Source organism: Oryctolagus cuniculus, chromosome 3 (assembly GCF_964237555.1).
Source record: "Oryctolagus cuniculus chromosome 3, mOryCun1.1, whole genome shotgun sequence".
Taxonomy (NCBI): domain Eukaryota; kingdom Metazoa; phylum Chordata; class Mammalia; order Lagomorpha; family Leporidae; genus Oryctolagus; species Oryctolagus cuniculus.
The window spans coordinates 168,028,412-168,045,243 of record NC_091434.1 but is presented as its reverse complement, the minus strand read 5'-3'; the positions used below and the strand labels follow the sequence as shown (position 1 = coordinate 168,045,243).

General features: G+C 60.5%; 1 protein-coding gene and 1 long non-coding RNA gene across 3 annotated transcripts in view; one reads left to right on the top strand and one right to left on the bottom strand.

Moving 5' to 3' along the window:
* Positions 1-10,130, top strand: part of PLXNA4 (plexin A4) — a 581,206-nt gene extending 571,076 nt beyond the window's left edge. For both annotated transcript variants that reach the window (XM_051848991.2, XM_051848990.2), the window contains exons 30-32: positions 2,343-2,555; positions 8,240-8,390; positions 9,885-10,130. In XM_051848991.2, coding sequence (XP_051704951.1) covers positions 2,343-2,555; positions 8,240-8,390; positions 9,885-9,980 — 460 coding nt within the window. In that variant the 3' untranslated portion in view covers positions 9,981-10,130. The remainder of the gene's footprint in view (positions 1-2,342; positions 2,556-8,239; positions 8,391-9,884) is intronic.
* A 4,839-nt stretch (positions 10,131-14,969) lies between these two features.
* LOC138849069 (uncharacterized) lies at positions 14,970-15,582 on the bottom strand. Its single transcript, XR_011387455.1, has 2 exons — positions 15,446-15,582; positions 14,970-15,175 (listed from the first exon to the last, which is right to left on the bottom strand). It is a non-coding gene; the product is annotated as an uncharacterized lncRNA (long non-coding RNA).
* Positions 15,583-16,832: the final 1,250 nt, after the last annotated feature.

The following is a 16,832-nucleotide window of genomic DNA, read 5'->3' as shown; positions in this document are numbered from 1 at the left end:
TCGGGACCCCACGCGGTCTCTGTTGGGACACCCCGGCTGCAGCGGGGCTGGTTTATATGTAGTCCCTGTCGCTTCCAGGGCGGCCGCTCACGTGGCCCCCCTCCCAGGTCGCTCTTCCCCGGATCATTTTCCCGCTACCCAGCGCCTGACCCTGCACGGACCAGTAAGGTCCGGGGCACAGTCGGGCACACAGACGAGCGGCCCTGGACCCCAGGCGGTAATGCAGAGTAGGAGGAGGCCAGGCAGGGGCGCTAACCCTTGACTCAGTGTCCCGGGCCCGGCTTCCCGTCTGCCGCATGGTTTGTCCCGTGGAGCTAGAGAGCCGAGGCTGCCCACGGTGGAGTCCCCCAGCTGCCTGCACGAGGGGCTGCTCGCCCAGGGCTGCCCCACGGGGAGAGGCCCACGTCCTCGCTCTGCAGTCCTGTGTCCGCCCTCGGGTGAGGCGGCGTTTCAACCCCTGGGCGTCTCAGCCCGTCTGCTGGCTGGCCAGCTGCGCCCCTCCCCCTTAAACACCACAGCCTTCAGGACGTGAGACGTCCCTGCCCACACTGTCCTCCGTCCTAGGCCATCCCTCCAAGGCTTAGCAGGAGGGAGCTTTAGCAGGGAGCTGGACAGGAAGTGGGGCAGCCAGGGCTCGAACCGGAGGCCATAAGGGATGCCCGCACCGACCCCAGATCCACCTTCTATGCCAGTTTTTTCAGTTAGTCCAGTGTTAGCACACAAAGTCCAGGTCCAGATCCAGGTGAAGGAAACCCCGGCACAGGGACAGCAGCAAGCATTCAAGTTCAAGTTCTCCCACCAATGACACTCCCCTGACCTGACCCCTCCCGCCCTGCCAGAGAAGCAGTCAGCGCTTAAGGAAGGATGGATTGGAAAATGACGGATTCTTTATTCTGGGCCCAAGGTGTCACTCACCCTCCACCCATCCCCCTACCTTTTCTCTTTTAAATAAACCTCCTGCTCACTTAGCCTGAGTGCCTGCAATCAACCAGAGATGAGCAGCACCACTAATGTTAATAATATGTTAATATTTCATTAGGCAAGAGCCCAGGGGTGCTGTGGCTTCCCTGTTTGATGTGTGCCTGTCATCACCACCTGCTTAGAAGGGGGGGAGTAAGCAGCCCGGGCAGGACATGTGGGCTCCTGCAGCCCCAGTTCCAGGGAGCACTCCTGGAGAGCCCGGCAGGTGCAGGGCACCCGGGCTGAGGGTCCTGCTCTCCCCTCGGGGCGGATGGGCACGGCCACGACTCCCACCTCTCGGGGGGGACCCCGGGCTTCGGCCCCGTGATTCCCCATTCCCGATTTCCAGCGCTGAAGCACAAGCCGACAAGCGTTGTCAGGATCGCAGTAAATACGTGTTGATGGATCGGTGCACTTGAGTGGCAGGTCTCGCCAGCGCTCTAGCACGTGTCGATTGCACCTGCTGTCCGCTGGCCGCTTCAACCCCTATAGAAACATCGCACGCACCGTTATGGAAGGAACGCAGCCCAAAGGGTTTAAGTTCCAAGAGGCAAAGCCAAACACACACCAGCAGTTGTAACTATAACAACAAAAACAGCAGTGAAACACCAGGGTACGTGGGGGTGCGGTGGGAGCAGGGGAGGGAAAGTGTGCTCCCTCGCCCATCCCCCTCCATCCCCCTCCATCCCCCACCTCACTGCTGACTCAGCAGGCTGCGGGGGCAGGGCCAGAGGAGGCAGGTGGGCAGGGGTCCCCCTCCCCCCCCTGCCCCGTGCCTAGCCACGGATTCCAGGACCCAGCGAGTGACTCAGCGCGCTTTTTCTCCTCTTTGTTTTTGCTGATTCCCTGGCTGCAACCCAGCCTCCGCCCCTTCCTCCAGGCCTCTCAGGGAATAGGAACACACATGCATTTTTAAAAAGTTATTTATTTATTTGAGAGGTGGAGTTACAGAGAGAGGAAGAGACAGAGAGGTCTTCCATCTGCTGGTTCATTCCCCAAATGGCTGCAGCAGATCCAAAGCCAGGAGGCAGGAGCTTCCTCCGGGTCTCCCACGTGGGTGCAGGGACCCAAGCACTTGGGCCATCCTCCACTGACCTCCCGGGCCACAGCAGAGAGCTGGATGGGAAGTGGAGCAGCCGGTACTGGAACCAGCACCCGTATGGGATGACGGCACCCAAGGCTAAGGCTTAGCCCACTACGCCACGGCACCGGCCACCCAGGCATAGTTTACAGCTCAGACCATCCACAGGGCCACTTTGAAGCCCACCTCTTCTCCAGTCCAGAGGAAGCACCGCACGTTCCTGAGCCCTCCCCCTCCTCCAGAAAGCACTGGTAGACAAGCCCACAGCCTCTCCCGACACCCACCACTCCCCTCCCCACAGCCTGCCGCTGCGCTTCTGGGTGAACATGATCAAGAACCCGCAGTTCGTGTTCGACATCCACAAGAACAGCATCACGGACGCCTGCCTGTCGGTGGTGGCCCAGACCTTCATGGACTCCTGCTCCACGTCGGAGCACCGGCTGGGCAAGGACTCGCCCTCCAACAAGCTGCTCTACGCCAAGGACATCCCCAGCTACAAGAACTGGGTGGAGAGGTGAGTGCCGGCCAGGGAGGGGCCCGGCTTGTACCGGCCCTGGCTGGAGGCCCCTCTGTCTCCGCTAGGCCTGGTCCCACAGTGGCCACTCCCGGGGCCTGTGGTTGTCTTGCTGTCCACTGCCGAGAGCTTGGGAACCTCTGCAGAGCTTAGCCCTGAAATGTCCTGCAGGCCCAGAAGGGGGCGCTGTTCCCTGCTCAGATCACCACGCGGGCAGGAGCACACATCCCACCACGCACTGGGGCAGACACACACACACACACACACACACACACACACACACACGTCCACACCACCGAACCTGCGGTGCAGGCCGGGTCATTGCGCTCCAAGGGACAGAATAGCCTTTGGCCACAGAGAGGCTGGAGGCCCCGCCCATCTCTCCCATCCACCCGGCAGCTCTGTCAAGATGCCATTGTCACCCTCCGAGCAGCTTCTCGCCGTGACCCCCATGCCCCGGTGTGGTCAGTGTCTCCCCAGCCGTGTGGCCCCGGGCAGGCGCCGTCTCTCACCGAGCCCCTGTGCTGCAGGTCCACCTGGGAGCTGTAGGGCTGGGCCCTTCCCAGTGCCGCACTGACTCCTGGGAAGGAGCCACAGGCTCCGTCTGGGCCATGTCGGCTCCGTGTGCCCGCACCCCAGTTCAGGCACTGCGGAAGCTCCACTGGTTTCCCCAGCTCAGGAGGACAGGGACGAGAGCCTCCTTCTCCGCCCGGGAAGATAAGGAAATGCACGCCCAGAATGGCTACGTCATCGGCTCAAGCTAATGCAGACGGCCAGCATGGAACAGACCCCAGTCCAAGCCTCTTAGCTACCTCCCCAAATCTCCGTTCTGCTACTTGTGAGACTTGCAGATAGGGCCCGTGCCAACCCACATGGTGCCTAAGCGTGAATTACGGAAGGTGCCCCTCTCTGGTGGGTGATGGGCTGGCTGTCAGCCCCAGCCTGCACTCAGAGCGCAGTACGTTTGTGCAGTGGACAACCTGCACCACTATACGTGGTATCCCTGCTTTAGACTTCCTTTCTCTCGCTTTCAGGTAGCTTAAAGATTAGAAAACTGAGGGAAGCTCAGAATTGTTCGCTTCTTGAAAAATAAGATCAGAAATTGTTTTCGACTTAATGCCCAAAGACAAAATGAACAGTACCATTTTGTCCATGGCAAAGAACGTCCCATGATTCACGTCTGAGAATTGCCTTCCGGCCTGCAGAGGGGATAATTACGGAGTGTGGAGCCTGCCCACTCCCCGGAAGGGTCTGCTCATGCTTGCCCTCCCCCGCCTGTGGTACCCTGCGGGTGCCCGCAGTGGCCACGCCCCCTTGTCCTCACATCTGCCTATGTCTGAGTCACCTCCCCCTGCTGCGTGCTGGCCCGCTCCCTCCAGGAGCAGTGCGGGAGGGAAGAGGCAGCAACAGGGCCCCTGGCAGCCCTGACCGAGGCCCAGGCTGGGGAAGGGGCGGGGACATTCTCGTGACCTGCAGGGCTGGCTGTCAGAGGGGAGGCCAGGCACCTGCTGGGCTGGTGGCCCCCGTGGGCTCAGTGCCGGGTGCGCGCCGAGCCGCGGTCCCTGTGGCTCTGTTGGCCGCTTCCCCGCCAGTTCTCAGCAGCCGCTGCCCACTCCGGAAGGGCATCGTTTGCCCTCCTGAGGCCCCACACGGGGTGAGGGTCCAGGAACCAGCTGTGTGGACAGGGCTGCACGTGGAGCTGGGCGCGTCCTGCTCTGATGCAGAGTGAGGTGCAGGGAGCAGACTCCCCTCGGGGTCCAGAGGACGCTGGCCACCTGCAGGCCAGAGGGGGACAGGGCGACCCTCTGCAGCCGGGGGGCCCCTGTGCACAGTCCTCTCCTCCCGTTGTTCCTGCCCCAAAGCCCTGCTAATGCCAGTGCTGCGGCCCCTCCCTCCCCCATTAAACTTCCAGCTTCTGAGAAGGGGGGGTAGCCCGTGCCCCTCGTTCATCATTAGCCTCCTCACCAAGGACGCAAGGACATGGCCGTGGCCCACGACCAGCTGCAGCCTCACCCCCGGCCGTACAGGCCCCGTCTTGGTGGCCGTGCCCTCTGATCTGAGCTTTCGAGTGTCGTGGGCCTCAGTCACTCAGCATCGCTGGCTTCCCCCTACCCCCAGGAAGGCAATGGAGTCAGACTGGGCCCCTGGGATTGGGCCGGGGATACCACACACTTGATGGCTATCCGTCACGTGTGTCATGGCCTGAAAAAGGCCAAGACTTTTCAACATTAAATACGCTCCGTAAGGAAGCTGTCCATCCTGCTGTACACCCATGGTGGGCGCCCTGGGGAGCAGTGCAGGAGGTGAGGGCCAGTCGTGTCATTAACGTAGGCGCTGCTCCAGGCCGGGCATGAATGGCCTTCATCACGCGTCTACTGGGCACATGGGATATGCCAGACTCCATCCCTTCCTCGAGGCACCCACGGTCAGGGAAGACACGGGCAGGAGCTCAGCAGGACCCGGGAGCTGTAACAGTGGCGGGGGAGGGGGAGGGTGCTCTGGCAGTGAGGCCTTCACTCTGCTGGGCCCAGAGAGGTGTCGTGGTTCGCAGAGGGTAGGGCTCCTATGCACGGCCTCAATGGACAAGTGCTGGGGCCATCAGAGCACCAGGCTCAAAATAGCTATCATGTCTTTGTCCTCTGGGTGCCGGAAGGGATGACAAACCTTCTTCCTTCTCAGAACACTCAGACATCCGAGACCATCTCCCCAATCACCAGGGAGCTGTCCTAAGGCAGACGCAAAACCCCACTGCCCCACTCTGGGCCTGGGATCCCGGCCAGCGCCCCTGTCCTATCCCATTGCAGACTGATCGGCGGGGAGGAGCCACTCCTGGGACCTTCCCCTTGGTAGCAGCTCCCTGAGGACCGTGCCAGGGCCCCCAGGGATGCTGGCCAATGCAGCCAGAGAGCTGGGTGAAGCTGGATAAAGGCAGCTTCCACCTGCCAAGGGCTGGCCGGCTGGAGGGGTCCTAGCGAACTTGCAGAGACCCAACCCCGTCTGAAGCCGGGCTCACCTGTAGGACAGGACCAAGTTCCGGTGCAGGGGCCCGGGCTGCCCTGGCCCTCCTCACGGCACAGCTGAGAACCTGGGTTTGAAGCTCATTCCCGGGGCTTGATGCAGCCTTCCCAATCAGTAAGACTTCTCAACCGGGAGCCGGGCATGGAGACCAGTGCAGCAAGGGCCAGGAGGATGCAATCGCGCACACGCCAGAGAGGGTGCCACCCGGGCATCAGGCTGGGGTGTGTGAGGCTGGCAGAGCCCTGGGTGGGGGTGCTGGGGGGTCCAGGCAGCATCAGTCGAGCCCTGCAGAGAGGCTGGGACCCATCAGCACCGGGCAGGGCTGGGTGGAGACAGGCTGGAGAGGGAGCCAGCCACACAGCATTGAGCTGTCCATAACCACTTCGCCAAGACGACGCCTGTGGCTGAGCCACCCATGTGTGGTCACCGATGTGCACTGGGCCAGTCCAGCCCTCTCAGGACAAAGGCTGTTCCACGTGGACTTGACTGGGAACGCCGTGGGGGTGGCGCATGGCCCATCAACGTGAGATGGGTGGGTGGAGCCCCAGCCCCAGCCCCAGGCCATTTGCACACCCCCACGGCTCCAGCCTCTCTCCTTCTCTCTTCCTGTCATATTCTCTTTGGAATAAAGGGGCTTCCAGTGCTCTGCCCTGAGGAGAACCACTGTGAGGGGACCAAGTGCTGGGCTTCTGCCTTCACTTTGGGGACAGCAGTCCCTGCCCTGGGCTCCCGTGAGCGTCAGGATTCATCCAGGCTACAGCGGGAGCCCCAGTGACACTGGACCAGGGGACAGCTGTGTCCCCTCTGGGAACCCCGCTGGAGTGTTGACTGGCTGTAGCTGTGGCCCAGCTCTGTTTGGGATCCGTGTAGCCGGCTCAGGTGTCCCTTGTTCACCGCCCCCCCCCCCAAGGCCGCCTGTGACCATAACCTCCACTGGGCACACAGGGCTCCTTGGGAGGCGCACGGCCCTTGAGGGGACTGTGGCACACATCCCCCTGGCACATGGCAGGGTTGGGAGCCGCCGCTGAAACCCCAGGTCATTTGCTATGAAATGGGACGTTGGCATTGACTGTGCCAGGGGAAAGGTGACCATGCGTGGAGGCTGTCGTGGGAACTTTTGTCCCTGCAAGGTCACCAAATCACCCGGAACGCGGGGTGAGGAGGAGCCTGAGGGTGTGCTTTGCAGTGGGCCGCGGCACCAAGTGAGGCAGGACAGGCAGGCGGCGGCCGTGACAGCTCCGGAGCAGAACGAGGGGTGCAGTGGGGGGGGGCTGTGAAGGATGGGAGTCCCTAAGGGCCTGGGGGAGCACGGCCTCAAGGGAGCCCCCAGGCTGCTCTGAGAAAGGTCACGTTGTGAGCATTTCACCTGTTGCCTGTCTCAGCAGCGTGTCAGGGACTGAGACCCAGCCCACCCCAGCCAGCCAAGCTGGGGAGCTGGCATTGCACCTGATTTCCCTAGCACCCTTCCCAGAGGGTGGGCTCCCCTCCCCCTGCCCTCCCCCTGCCCTCCCACCTCCACCTTCCCCTCTGGCCAGATGCAAGGACAGAGCTCCAAAGCCAGCGGCCGTGGCTCAGGGCAGGGCAGCCATCCCAGCCCTGGCCTGCAGGAGCTGGCCCAGGGCAGATGGAGCTGTCATCGCATTGAAGGCAGGAGAGCTGCCTCCCACCCAGCTCCTGGGCGCTGGCGGGACAGCACAGGACCAATGGGGAGGCACGTGGACAGTTGTGGACTGGGAAAGGCCTAGGGCCAGGGAGGGGGGTGAGAATGCCCCCTGCACTCACAGGGTCAAGGCCAGGGGCAGAGCTGGGATCCAGCGGGGCCCGTCACTGTCTCCAGCACTTGCGTGGTTCCAGGCTGGCAGAGAGCGTCTCCCTGGTCTTCCCCTCGTCCCCGCCACCCGCGACTCCCCCACCCACTGTAGGGCTGGCATTCTCCGGCCTGGCCACCCTCGGGTTGGTGGGGGCTCCCCGGGTTCCTGACGCCTGTCTTCTGCACCATCTGTGAGCCTGAGAGCATGCAGCAGAGTGGAGGTGACCGTGTGTGGGACACCGGGGCCTTCCGGTTCCTTCTCAGGAAGCGGCACCACTCCCCTCTGGCGGGGGGGGCGGCGGGGTTTAGTGCATAAAATGTCAAATTGCAGAAATTAAAAATGTAAATGCTGGCATCTAATTAACCAGTTGACAGCAGTGCACAGCTGCAAGTGACAGTGACGGATTGCCTTCTGCCAGCCTCTCTCCCCAGCCCCGGCTCCTCCCGTTTAACCCCAGGAGAGGGGAGGGCACCAGGGGAGAGCAACTGCTCCCAGGAGCCCTGGCTCCGCTGGAGGAGACCTCTTGTGCCTGGGGGAGGAGGCATCCAAGGGGCACGAGTCGGGCTGGACCACCGGCTGGCTGGGAGCAAAGTGGCTAGGCGAGGCGAGGTCCTTCGTACTCCTGCCCCTGCTCTGTCCGCCCTGCAGCCGGGCCTTGCTGACCCAGGTCCCTTCCGTCTGTGCCTCCTGCAGGTGAAACAGCACAGGGCTCCTCCTGGGGGCCCTGTGGTCCCCAGGTGGTCTCAGCTGGGGCACCCACTTCCTGGAGTGCACGCTAGGTGCTGGGAGTCCTGTCTCCCCCTGCCACTCTCCACGCACGGCTGCAGCTCCTCCCCCACCCCTGTCCCTTGGCAGGTATTACTCAGACATCGGGAAGATGCCGGCGATCAGCGACCAGGACATGAACGCGTACCTGGCCGAGCAGTCCCGGATGCACATGAATGAGTTCAACACCATGAGCGCGCTCTCAGAGATCTTCTCCTACGTGGGCAAATACAGCGAGGAGGTGGGCCGTGCCCTGCTCGGGGTCTCCTGGGAGGAAGGGGCAGCGATGGGAGACAGCTTGCATGTCGCATGTGCAAGAACACCCCCAGACCCCCGTCCCCGCTTCTGCCATGGAAAGTCTCCCAGCCGGGCCTCGGGCTGTGCTGAGAAGACTGGAGATAAGAGTGCTGCCTGCCATACAGCTGCCTTAATCTCCACCCTCCTCAGATACAGAAAGACCTGTTCCTCTTCTGTCTGTATTTTTATCCCCACCCCCCATATTTCCTCTGATTTTCCATTTTTTCTTCTAATTTTCTTCTTTTAGAAGATTCATTTATTTATTTTGAAAGTCAGAGAGAGATCCTTCATCCACTGTTCACTCCCCAAATAGCCACAATGGCCAGGGCTGGGCCAGGCCAAAGTCAGGAGCCAGGAGTTTCTTCCAGGTCTCCCACAAGGGTGCAGGTGCTCAAGGACTTGGGGCATCTTCTGCTGCCTTCCCAGGTGCGTCAGCAGGGAGCTGGACCAGAAGTGGAGCAGCTGGGACTTGAACTAGTGCCTATATGAGATGCCAGCTCAACCCATCTCGCCACAATGCCACCAATGATTTAATCTTGTTTAAATAAGCACCTCCCCACTTTCATGGGCAAACCATGGGGTTTGGTGGAGTTTGATGTAGAATAGAACAGAGCAGGATAGACTAAAGTAGAACCAAATTGAATCGGATCAAAGAACAGAAGAGAATGTGGTTTGGGGCCAGCACGTGGTGTAATGGGCTAAGCCTCTGCCTGCAGTGTCGGCATCTCAGAGGGGCACTGGTTCCAGTCCCAGCTGCTCCTCTTCTGATCCAGCTCTCTGCTATGGCCTAGGAAAGCAGTAGAAGATGGCCCAAGTCTCTGGGCCCCTGCACTCATGTGGGAGACCCGGAAGAAGCTCCTGGCTTTGGATCAGCCCAGTTCCAGCCATTGTGGCCATTTGGGGAGTGAACCAGAGGATGGAAGACCTCTCTCTGTCTCTCCCTCTCTGTCTGTGACTCTTCCAAATAAATAAGTTAAAAGAAGAGACGAGGGTGTGGTTTGGGTTGCTGTGTTCCCTAGACAGGCAGTCTGTCCTGGGGTAACTGCCCCTGTAGACACTCGTCTTTCCGGCCAGTACAAACATACACTCTGACCCTGGAGATGAGGCTACCTGCTGTTTCACCTGCAGGGAGCCATGGTGTCTTTGCACAGGCGACTTCCATGGGCAGTAGACACACATGTTGGGCAGACACGGTGCCGTGTGTGATGGCATTCTTGCTCATTGCCAGATGGTTGCCCACCCGCTGTGTGCCATGGCCAGGCGCCTCCCACATCTCCCACCCACATGGCTCAGGCTGCCTACCCGCCCAGCAATGCCCTGTGTGCCTCTGTAGGGGCACGTGTCCTCCAGACCTGTCAACCATGGCTGTGTGTGTGTGCACCCTAAGAACCCAGACACGTATGCATAACCAGTAACCTCCCTGTCCCTGGCCTTGCAGATCCTGGGACCCTTGGACCACGATGACCAGTGTGGCAAGCAGAAGTTGGCCTACAAACTAGAGCAAGTCATGGCCCTCCTGAGCTTCGACAGCTGAGAACCGACCTTCCAGGGCCGTCCTGGAGGGAGGGACACACCAAGCCGTGCCTCAGTCTAGATCATCATCTTTACCAAGTGCAAGTCCGACTGGCATCAGCAGCACCCCCTGGGCAGCGCTGCCCCTCTCTCCCTCCCCCCCTCTCCCTCTCCCTCCCCCCCCTGCCTCTTCCTGTCTCTCCCTCCTTCCTGAATCTCTCGTCTCTCAGTTGCTCTACCGACATGATTGGAGCGGGTCCCGGCCCCTGAGTCAGCGCAGGGCTGGCCTGGGCCCCTGCTCGGGGACCCGTCCAGAAGATGCCAGTGGAGGGCTGTCCTGCCAGCTGTCCATCAGCAGCGGGGCCCGAGCGTGGAGGAGCCGTGGACAGAGGCTGTTTCCGGGCTGCTGCCTCCTTTTCCACTTCGGGAGCCCCGGGTGCAGACCTTGGCCTAGGGGAGAGGCGGGGAGTTCGGTAAGAGCCTCCCCGGGAAGACACCACCTGGCGCCCCTCCCCGTGGCTCCTTCTCCAAGGGGCCCGCTGGTGGTCTAGGTGCTTTGCAGATGCCAGAAGACCCACACCTCCCCCAGACCGGAGCAGAGAACGTGGGAGGAGCTGCAGCCGCTCCTTGGGAGTGCTCGTGTCCCCGTGCGATCGCCACGGAGCCCTTCCAAGTGCCCGCAGGGACCGGCCTGCCCGGCCTCCTCCCCTGCCGGGCGCAGCTGGCAGAAGGAATGGCGGGGGCATGCCAGCAGGAGACACTGCTGACCTTCGGGTCTGACAGAGAGGGAGAAAGCGAGAGCGCGCTGCGTCTACCCTGGAAGCAGACCTTGCTGTTTTTCATGAATCCCCCAGTGCACGTGAGTCACGACCATAGTCATGGGTCCAGTCCGTTGCCAGAGCCTTGGGCGCTGTCTCGAGGAAGCGCCTCCGCCCGCCTTGGCCTTCGGCACCCTTGGTCAGGGTCAGTGTGGACCGCGAAGGGCAGTGCGTCCAGGAGATTCTACCTCCAGCCATCCTTCCTGGGAGCCCACCGAAGGCTGGGGCGGCCAGCCCAGGCCCTGTTCCCTGCAGAACCTGGTGCCGCTGCTATGCAGCCGACCTTGTCCCTGGGCCGTCCAGACCTCCTTGGAAGTGTTTCCTCAACATCTGCGCGGTCTCTGTAGTCGATCTTCCTCCTCCTCTCTACAGCGGTCGTCACTGACACACACGTACTCAAGCACAGGCTCGCCGAGACAGACCAAAACGTGCCAGCCAGGCCCAGCCCCAGCCTGGTGTGTCTGGGAGGGGTGGACCTGGCCGGAAGTGGGAGGGGACAGAAGGTGGCCTTGGCCGGGCACCCACCCGTCCATCTGTCCTTCCACCTGGGGATAGACTGTTTTCGCCAGTGAGGCAAGTGTGTGCTCAGAACCGAGGACCAGGTGAGCCTGGGCTGTGGCGAGCAGTGGTGTGGTGAGGGGTCCCAGGCCCCTGTAAGGAACCTGAGATGCCGCCTGGGAGGGTGCATCGTGGCCACAAGCAGGAATCTCTCTGGGCGGCTCTGGTCTCCAGCTGTGGGTACACCCCCGGGGAGGCAAGCAGCGGCGGGCAAGGCGCTGTTGAGGATCAGGAACCCACAGTCTTGTTTTCCCACCCCAAGATCGGGACGTCCTTCCGGCCATCCACTCCAAAGGAGCCCCACGTGGGAAGGGACCTCGCTGCTTCCCACAAAGCCTACACAGCATCCTGCACTTTGAAGAGTACTGGTTCCTCTGGCTATGAATAAGTGTGCATGTGTGTGAGTGCATGTGCACGTGTGTGTGTGTGTGAGAGAGAGAGAGAGAGAGAGAGCGAGAGCGAGCCCCAGGAGTAAGCAGAGAGCTCGAAAGATCTCTCGACCTGGGCAAGAGGGTTTTGAACTGTTTTTTCCATCCCCTTCCCTGGCGGGTCATCCTGCAGCCTCCGGCATCTCCCCCACGGGCTTTGTAAGCTGAGCACTGGTGGGCAGGAGGAGAGGTCCCCTGTCTACAGGAAGTCAGGGCGGTGACCTGTGGAGGACAGAACGGTGAAGGGCACAAGCCCCCTGGCAAACAAGAGAGGCAGAAGATGCATTCGACAGGCGGACAGACGACCAAAGGCTTTGGCAAACGAAAAGCCAGGTGGAGCAGCCTGGCGGGGATTCCTCCCCAGAGCAGAGACCTGGCAGGCCACCAGGGGAGTCTGTGGGTGGCGGGACTGATGCAAGGTTGCTGCGCGTGGCGGGTTGGGGAGGAGAGAGACCCGAGCGTATTTAACACAGATTTGCAGGATGGAAGCTGTGTGTGAGCGAGCGTGCATGTGTGTGAGTGCGTGTGTTTTGATTTATTTTTTAAGTTTTGCACAGTTAAAGGAAACAAATGAACAAGCAGAACGAGACTGTTCTCATGGGTTTACGGGAGCTTTTGTTTTTCACTCACGATGTTGACTGTTGTTACTCTGTCGGTACTCGGGACAGGACGTTGGTTCCCATGTTCTCGTTGTAAGAAAAACTTTACACACCTCTGAGAAGAGTGCACCAAGAGGAAGGAGGTGAGACGGCGCACCACGGTCCTGGCTGCTCCCCGTCCCTGGGCCAGGCTTTGGGGCAGGTGTCAGGCTGGTGGGTGGGGTGGGTTTGCTCCGGCACTGGGTTGCCCCCAGTTGCTGGGACCTCCTAGGGGCCTGGGAAATCAGTGCACCTAGAGCCCACAACCCACCTTGCCAGGCACAGCGCTCCTATCTTTGGCTGTCATGTTCCATTTCTTCCATTCACGTTCCTGGTGCCCGCACGCAGCGTCTCAAAGCAAAGATAGGCACTGTTATCTGAGAGCGGGCCTTTCCCCCAGGTGTTCCTGCCCTGCTACCCTCGGGGTCCTCCGCGTCCTCTGGGAGGGCCAGAGACCCCGAGAGTGGCCCAGGGCAGGCTGCTGGGGAGAAGAGAGCTGGGCAGGCTTGGGCGTGTGGGATGGAGGTACCCTCGCCCCAGGGTTGAAGTCCACTGGCAGGACCACAGATCCATTGAAGGTCTGGACAGAGAGCAAAAGAGGCCGTCTCCCCTCACCCCAGCACCCTCCTCTCCTGGAGCCCACAGGGTCAACCCGGTACTAGATCACTATGCAGGTGGAACACTGAGCTAGGGGACGTGGGGAATCTGACGGCTGGAGTTGGCTGGCACAGGTGGAAGGGGCAGCTTGGCGGGGTCCTGGATTTAAGAGACTGGGTCGAAGAAGCCAAGAGCTGCGGGCTGGGCCTTTCTCCAGGGACACAAGGCTTGCCACATGTGGGCTGGGCCCGTTCTCCATCCTTCCCCCCAGGAGAGACCCCAACATGCCTACCTAATACAGCAGTGCAATCAGGCAAGGTTGGCGAGTATGTCCATTGCTTCCTCAGGAAAATATTTTCTTGCCTTTTTCATTCAGTAAGATTTTAAACTTGGGGGTGGAGGATAACGTGTGTCTCGAAGGCCAAGGTACGACATTGCGACCCTGGGTGACGTGCGCAAGAGCCAGCCTCAGGAGGGCCCGCCAACCCAGAAGTGGGCTCCCTCGGGAAGAGAAGTCTGAGCTTTGAGGCAGTCTGCCCAGGGCTGCTCCCAGGAGAAGAGGTGTTACTGCTGGCTAAGGTCCCTGCCTGCCTCCTCTTGGGCCCAGCTCTCACCCCCAGCCCAAGGTCAGCCTGCCTCCCCGTACTGTCCTGAGACCGCGACCCTACCCTTCCCACCCACAATGGCCCTGCTGCTCTCCGCCCATCGCATGTCTGTCTGGCTTCTGGCCACACCCTCCCTGCCCGACCCCTGCACCTGCAGCCTCCGCCCCAGTGCCAGGTGTCCACTTGGTGCAGGCGCTGCTCGGCTGGCAGGTCCCGCCTCCCGCTACTGCCCCCGCCCCGTCCCACTCTGCCCAGGGCTGCTCCTCTGAGTGGCAGGAGCCCCTCATCCAGCAAGCCCTACGGGTCCCCCATTGGAAAGCCACAGCAGTGGTGTCCCCAGTGACCTCCCCTCCAAGAGGCAGGGCTCCACCGCTGTTTCCAGATGCCCGGATGATGCTGATTCAGTCTCCGTCTAAACGGAGCGTCCTTTCCATCTCTCTCCTTCCCCAGGACTAAGAGGACACTGCTTTTGAACTCACAGGGTACACAGACACTTAGACTGAGGGCCAGTAGGACTGCTGGTCACCAATCTTCCACGCCTCGCTGGGAGCCAGGGCAGGTGGGACAGGCAGAGAGGCGTGGGGACACACCCGCTCTGCAGGTGGACAGCCCAGACCCACTCCTCTGAGCAGCTGGACCCCATCATCTCTGTCTAGACAGGTGGGCAGTGCTGGGTAGCAGTGAGCCCATTCAGGCTGAGGGCACTGCTGTCAGCAGCTTCTGGGCCCCCAGAGAAGATCCCGGGGCAGTTCATGCCCAGCTCCCCCCCCTGAACCCCCAGGAAGGCAGCACTGGGAGGATGAGCCCTAGCATTTGGCCTCAGGCTTCCCACTTGATGATATGTGCTTGTTTGTGAATCTTAAGAGATGAGGGGAGAGCCCAGGTGTTTCTGTAAGCTGAGGGGCATGTGCCAAAGTCTGCCTGTGGCTTCCAGCAGGTTGAGGCCAGCCCCAGGGAACAGGCCAGCACCCCCACCCCCCACCCCCGCTGGTGCACAGGGTCAGGAAGCCCCGTGGAGGGGGCCGTGCAGGGACGGTCACCCCTGCCCACAGACACGCCGCTTGCGTGGCTGCGTCCCAGGAGGGGCAGCTTCCCAGGGAGGCCCTGGGGCCCCGCCATGCTCCCACTAGCGCAACCCCTGCAGCAAACGCGAGAGCGTCAGGGGAGACCTTGCTGGGTTCTGACTCCTCAATAAAATCATTTTTATTAGGGTGACTATCCAAGTTTAAAACATACATGGAATTTTTTTTCGTTGTAAATGGCATACTCAGAGTCCCAGTTACACTCCTCCCACGGACTGGCGGCTACCAGAAAGCAAAGCTAAGACAAATTCCTTAATAGAATATTTTTGCATTGGCAGAGACAGAGGGTGGGTGGGGCAGGGTCGGGGCTCCCCAGGCTGCCAACCCCACCCACTTCTCATCAGCCTCTTGGGGGACCCCACTGGAAACTGGCCGTGGAGGCACCCACGTTCCCCTCCCCAGGGAATGCGAAAGCAAGTAGGCCGGGTCTACACCGCTCCTCTTCCCGCGGGTTCTTTATCTGGGTAGAACTTTCCTTGGTATCTTCGATCCTAACAAGGCAAGCACATTTGGGAAGGGCTCCCTTACAAGAGTAGAGTTCAAAACAGAGGACACGGTGCAAGAGCAGCCCAAAGGCCACTGCAGGATCCGGCCAGGTGACCGAGCAGTGCTGAGGAGCGCTTCCGGGTCGGAGGTCAGCGAGGGAAGAAGGGCTGGGCCAGCTCTCCGGCTGCCTTCCCTCTTCCCTCTCCTTCCCCGGGTTCTCACTGGCGGCGTGTTGGCTTGCTCACCCTTCCCTTCACAAAGAAACGCTAGTTTACCTCAAAGAACCTTGTTTCCGTGTGGAAACCGTGACTGTGTGTCTGAGTGGGGGTGCCCAGCCGCCTGCCCGGGCTTGGCTGCTCCGAGGCGGCAGAAGCCCTGGGCGCTGCCACCCTCCTCCTCCGTTAGGCTAGCGAGGGGACCCACCTGCCGCCTCCTCCCGCAGGGGCTGGCCACGTCGCCATGGCAACCAGCAGCCAGGCAGCCACAGCGGAGGGGTGGGGAGCAGGGGCTCTGGCCTGGGCGGAGACCCCGCATTAAGCCTCAAAGGCTGGAGGGGAAGAGAAGGGAGACAGCAGGCAGGGTCTTTGGCAGAGAGAGACCCTGGAAGGAGGGAGGGCAGTGGTTTCGGATGCGCTGCCCCTCCCAGCCCCCCCACCCCACTTCTGTTTGGAAATAAAGCCCCCACCTTTGTCAGAGCAGAGCAAAGCGAATCTTTAGACAACAGTGTTACCCTAAGCCTCTGGGGCAGCTGGATGGCACCTATCAGAGCCCTCTGGTTTGGCTGTTAAAGAGTATCCGAGTAAGCTTAAAAACAGATTTAAAAAAGTTTTTTTTAAAAAAAGAACCCTATGCTATTTAAGTTGGAGCCCAGTTGTAACTTGGTAAAGGCAAGCTTCTGTACCTTTGTTATAATTAATTGTATACCTGTGTATGTAAATATAAGGCATTCCTATTTTGCAGTTCAGAACAAAAAAAACTTATTTGTAATATAGAATAAAGTTTATTAAAAAATAATAAAAATGGAGTTTGACATCCGGGCTCCTTCTTTATGTGACTGGCTCGGGGCAGGTGGGGGGCAATGGGGGCCTCGGCCAGGCAGGGGCGGGCCACCTAACTGGGCCAGCTGAGACACAAGCCCTGACTGAAGGCTGTGCCCTGTGTTCTGAGGCAGTGGTGCAGGCTGGTAAGCTTCTCACTGCGGGGAGTCAACTCACAGGGCCCCGCTGTCTGTCTGTCTGTCTGTCTGTCTCTCTCTCTCTCTCTCTCTCTCTCTCTCTCTCCTTCCTGTATTTCTGCATTTCAAATAAATCTTAAAAAAAAAGGAAGGTGAGTCTTGGTTGGGGGGTGCAAGGAATGCCTACGACACAGTGTGCAATCTTTTAAAACCCTTTATTAACTCCGTACCACTTTCTTGGTAAGAGTTTTCAACTTCCTTGCACCCTCCAGTGTCCCGTGACTTCTGTCACAGCTGTAGCTGTGTCTGCTCCTCCCTTCCATCACTCATGACAAAAATCCAGCTTCTGCCCCACCTCGAAAGTTACGGCCCACATGACACGAGCAAAGCACGCAGAGCGGCCCAAGCCGTGGGTGCTGGTGGGAGCCCCTGGGTGCTGCCTTCTCGGGAGAGACTCGGCGCTGCCAAACCAACCCGGCGCCCTCTGC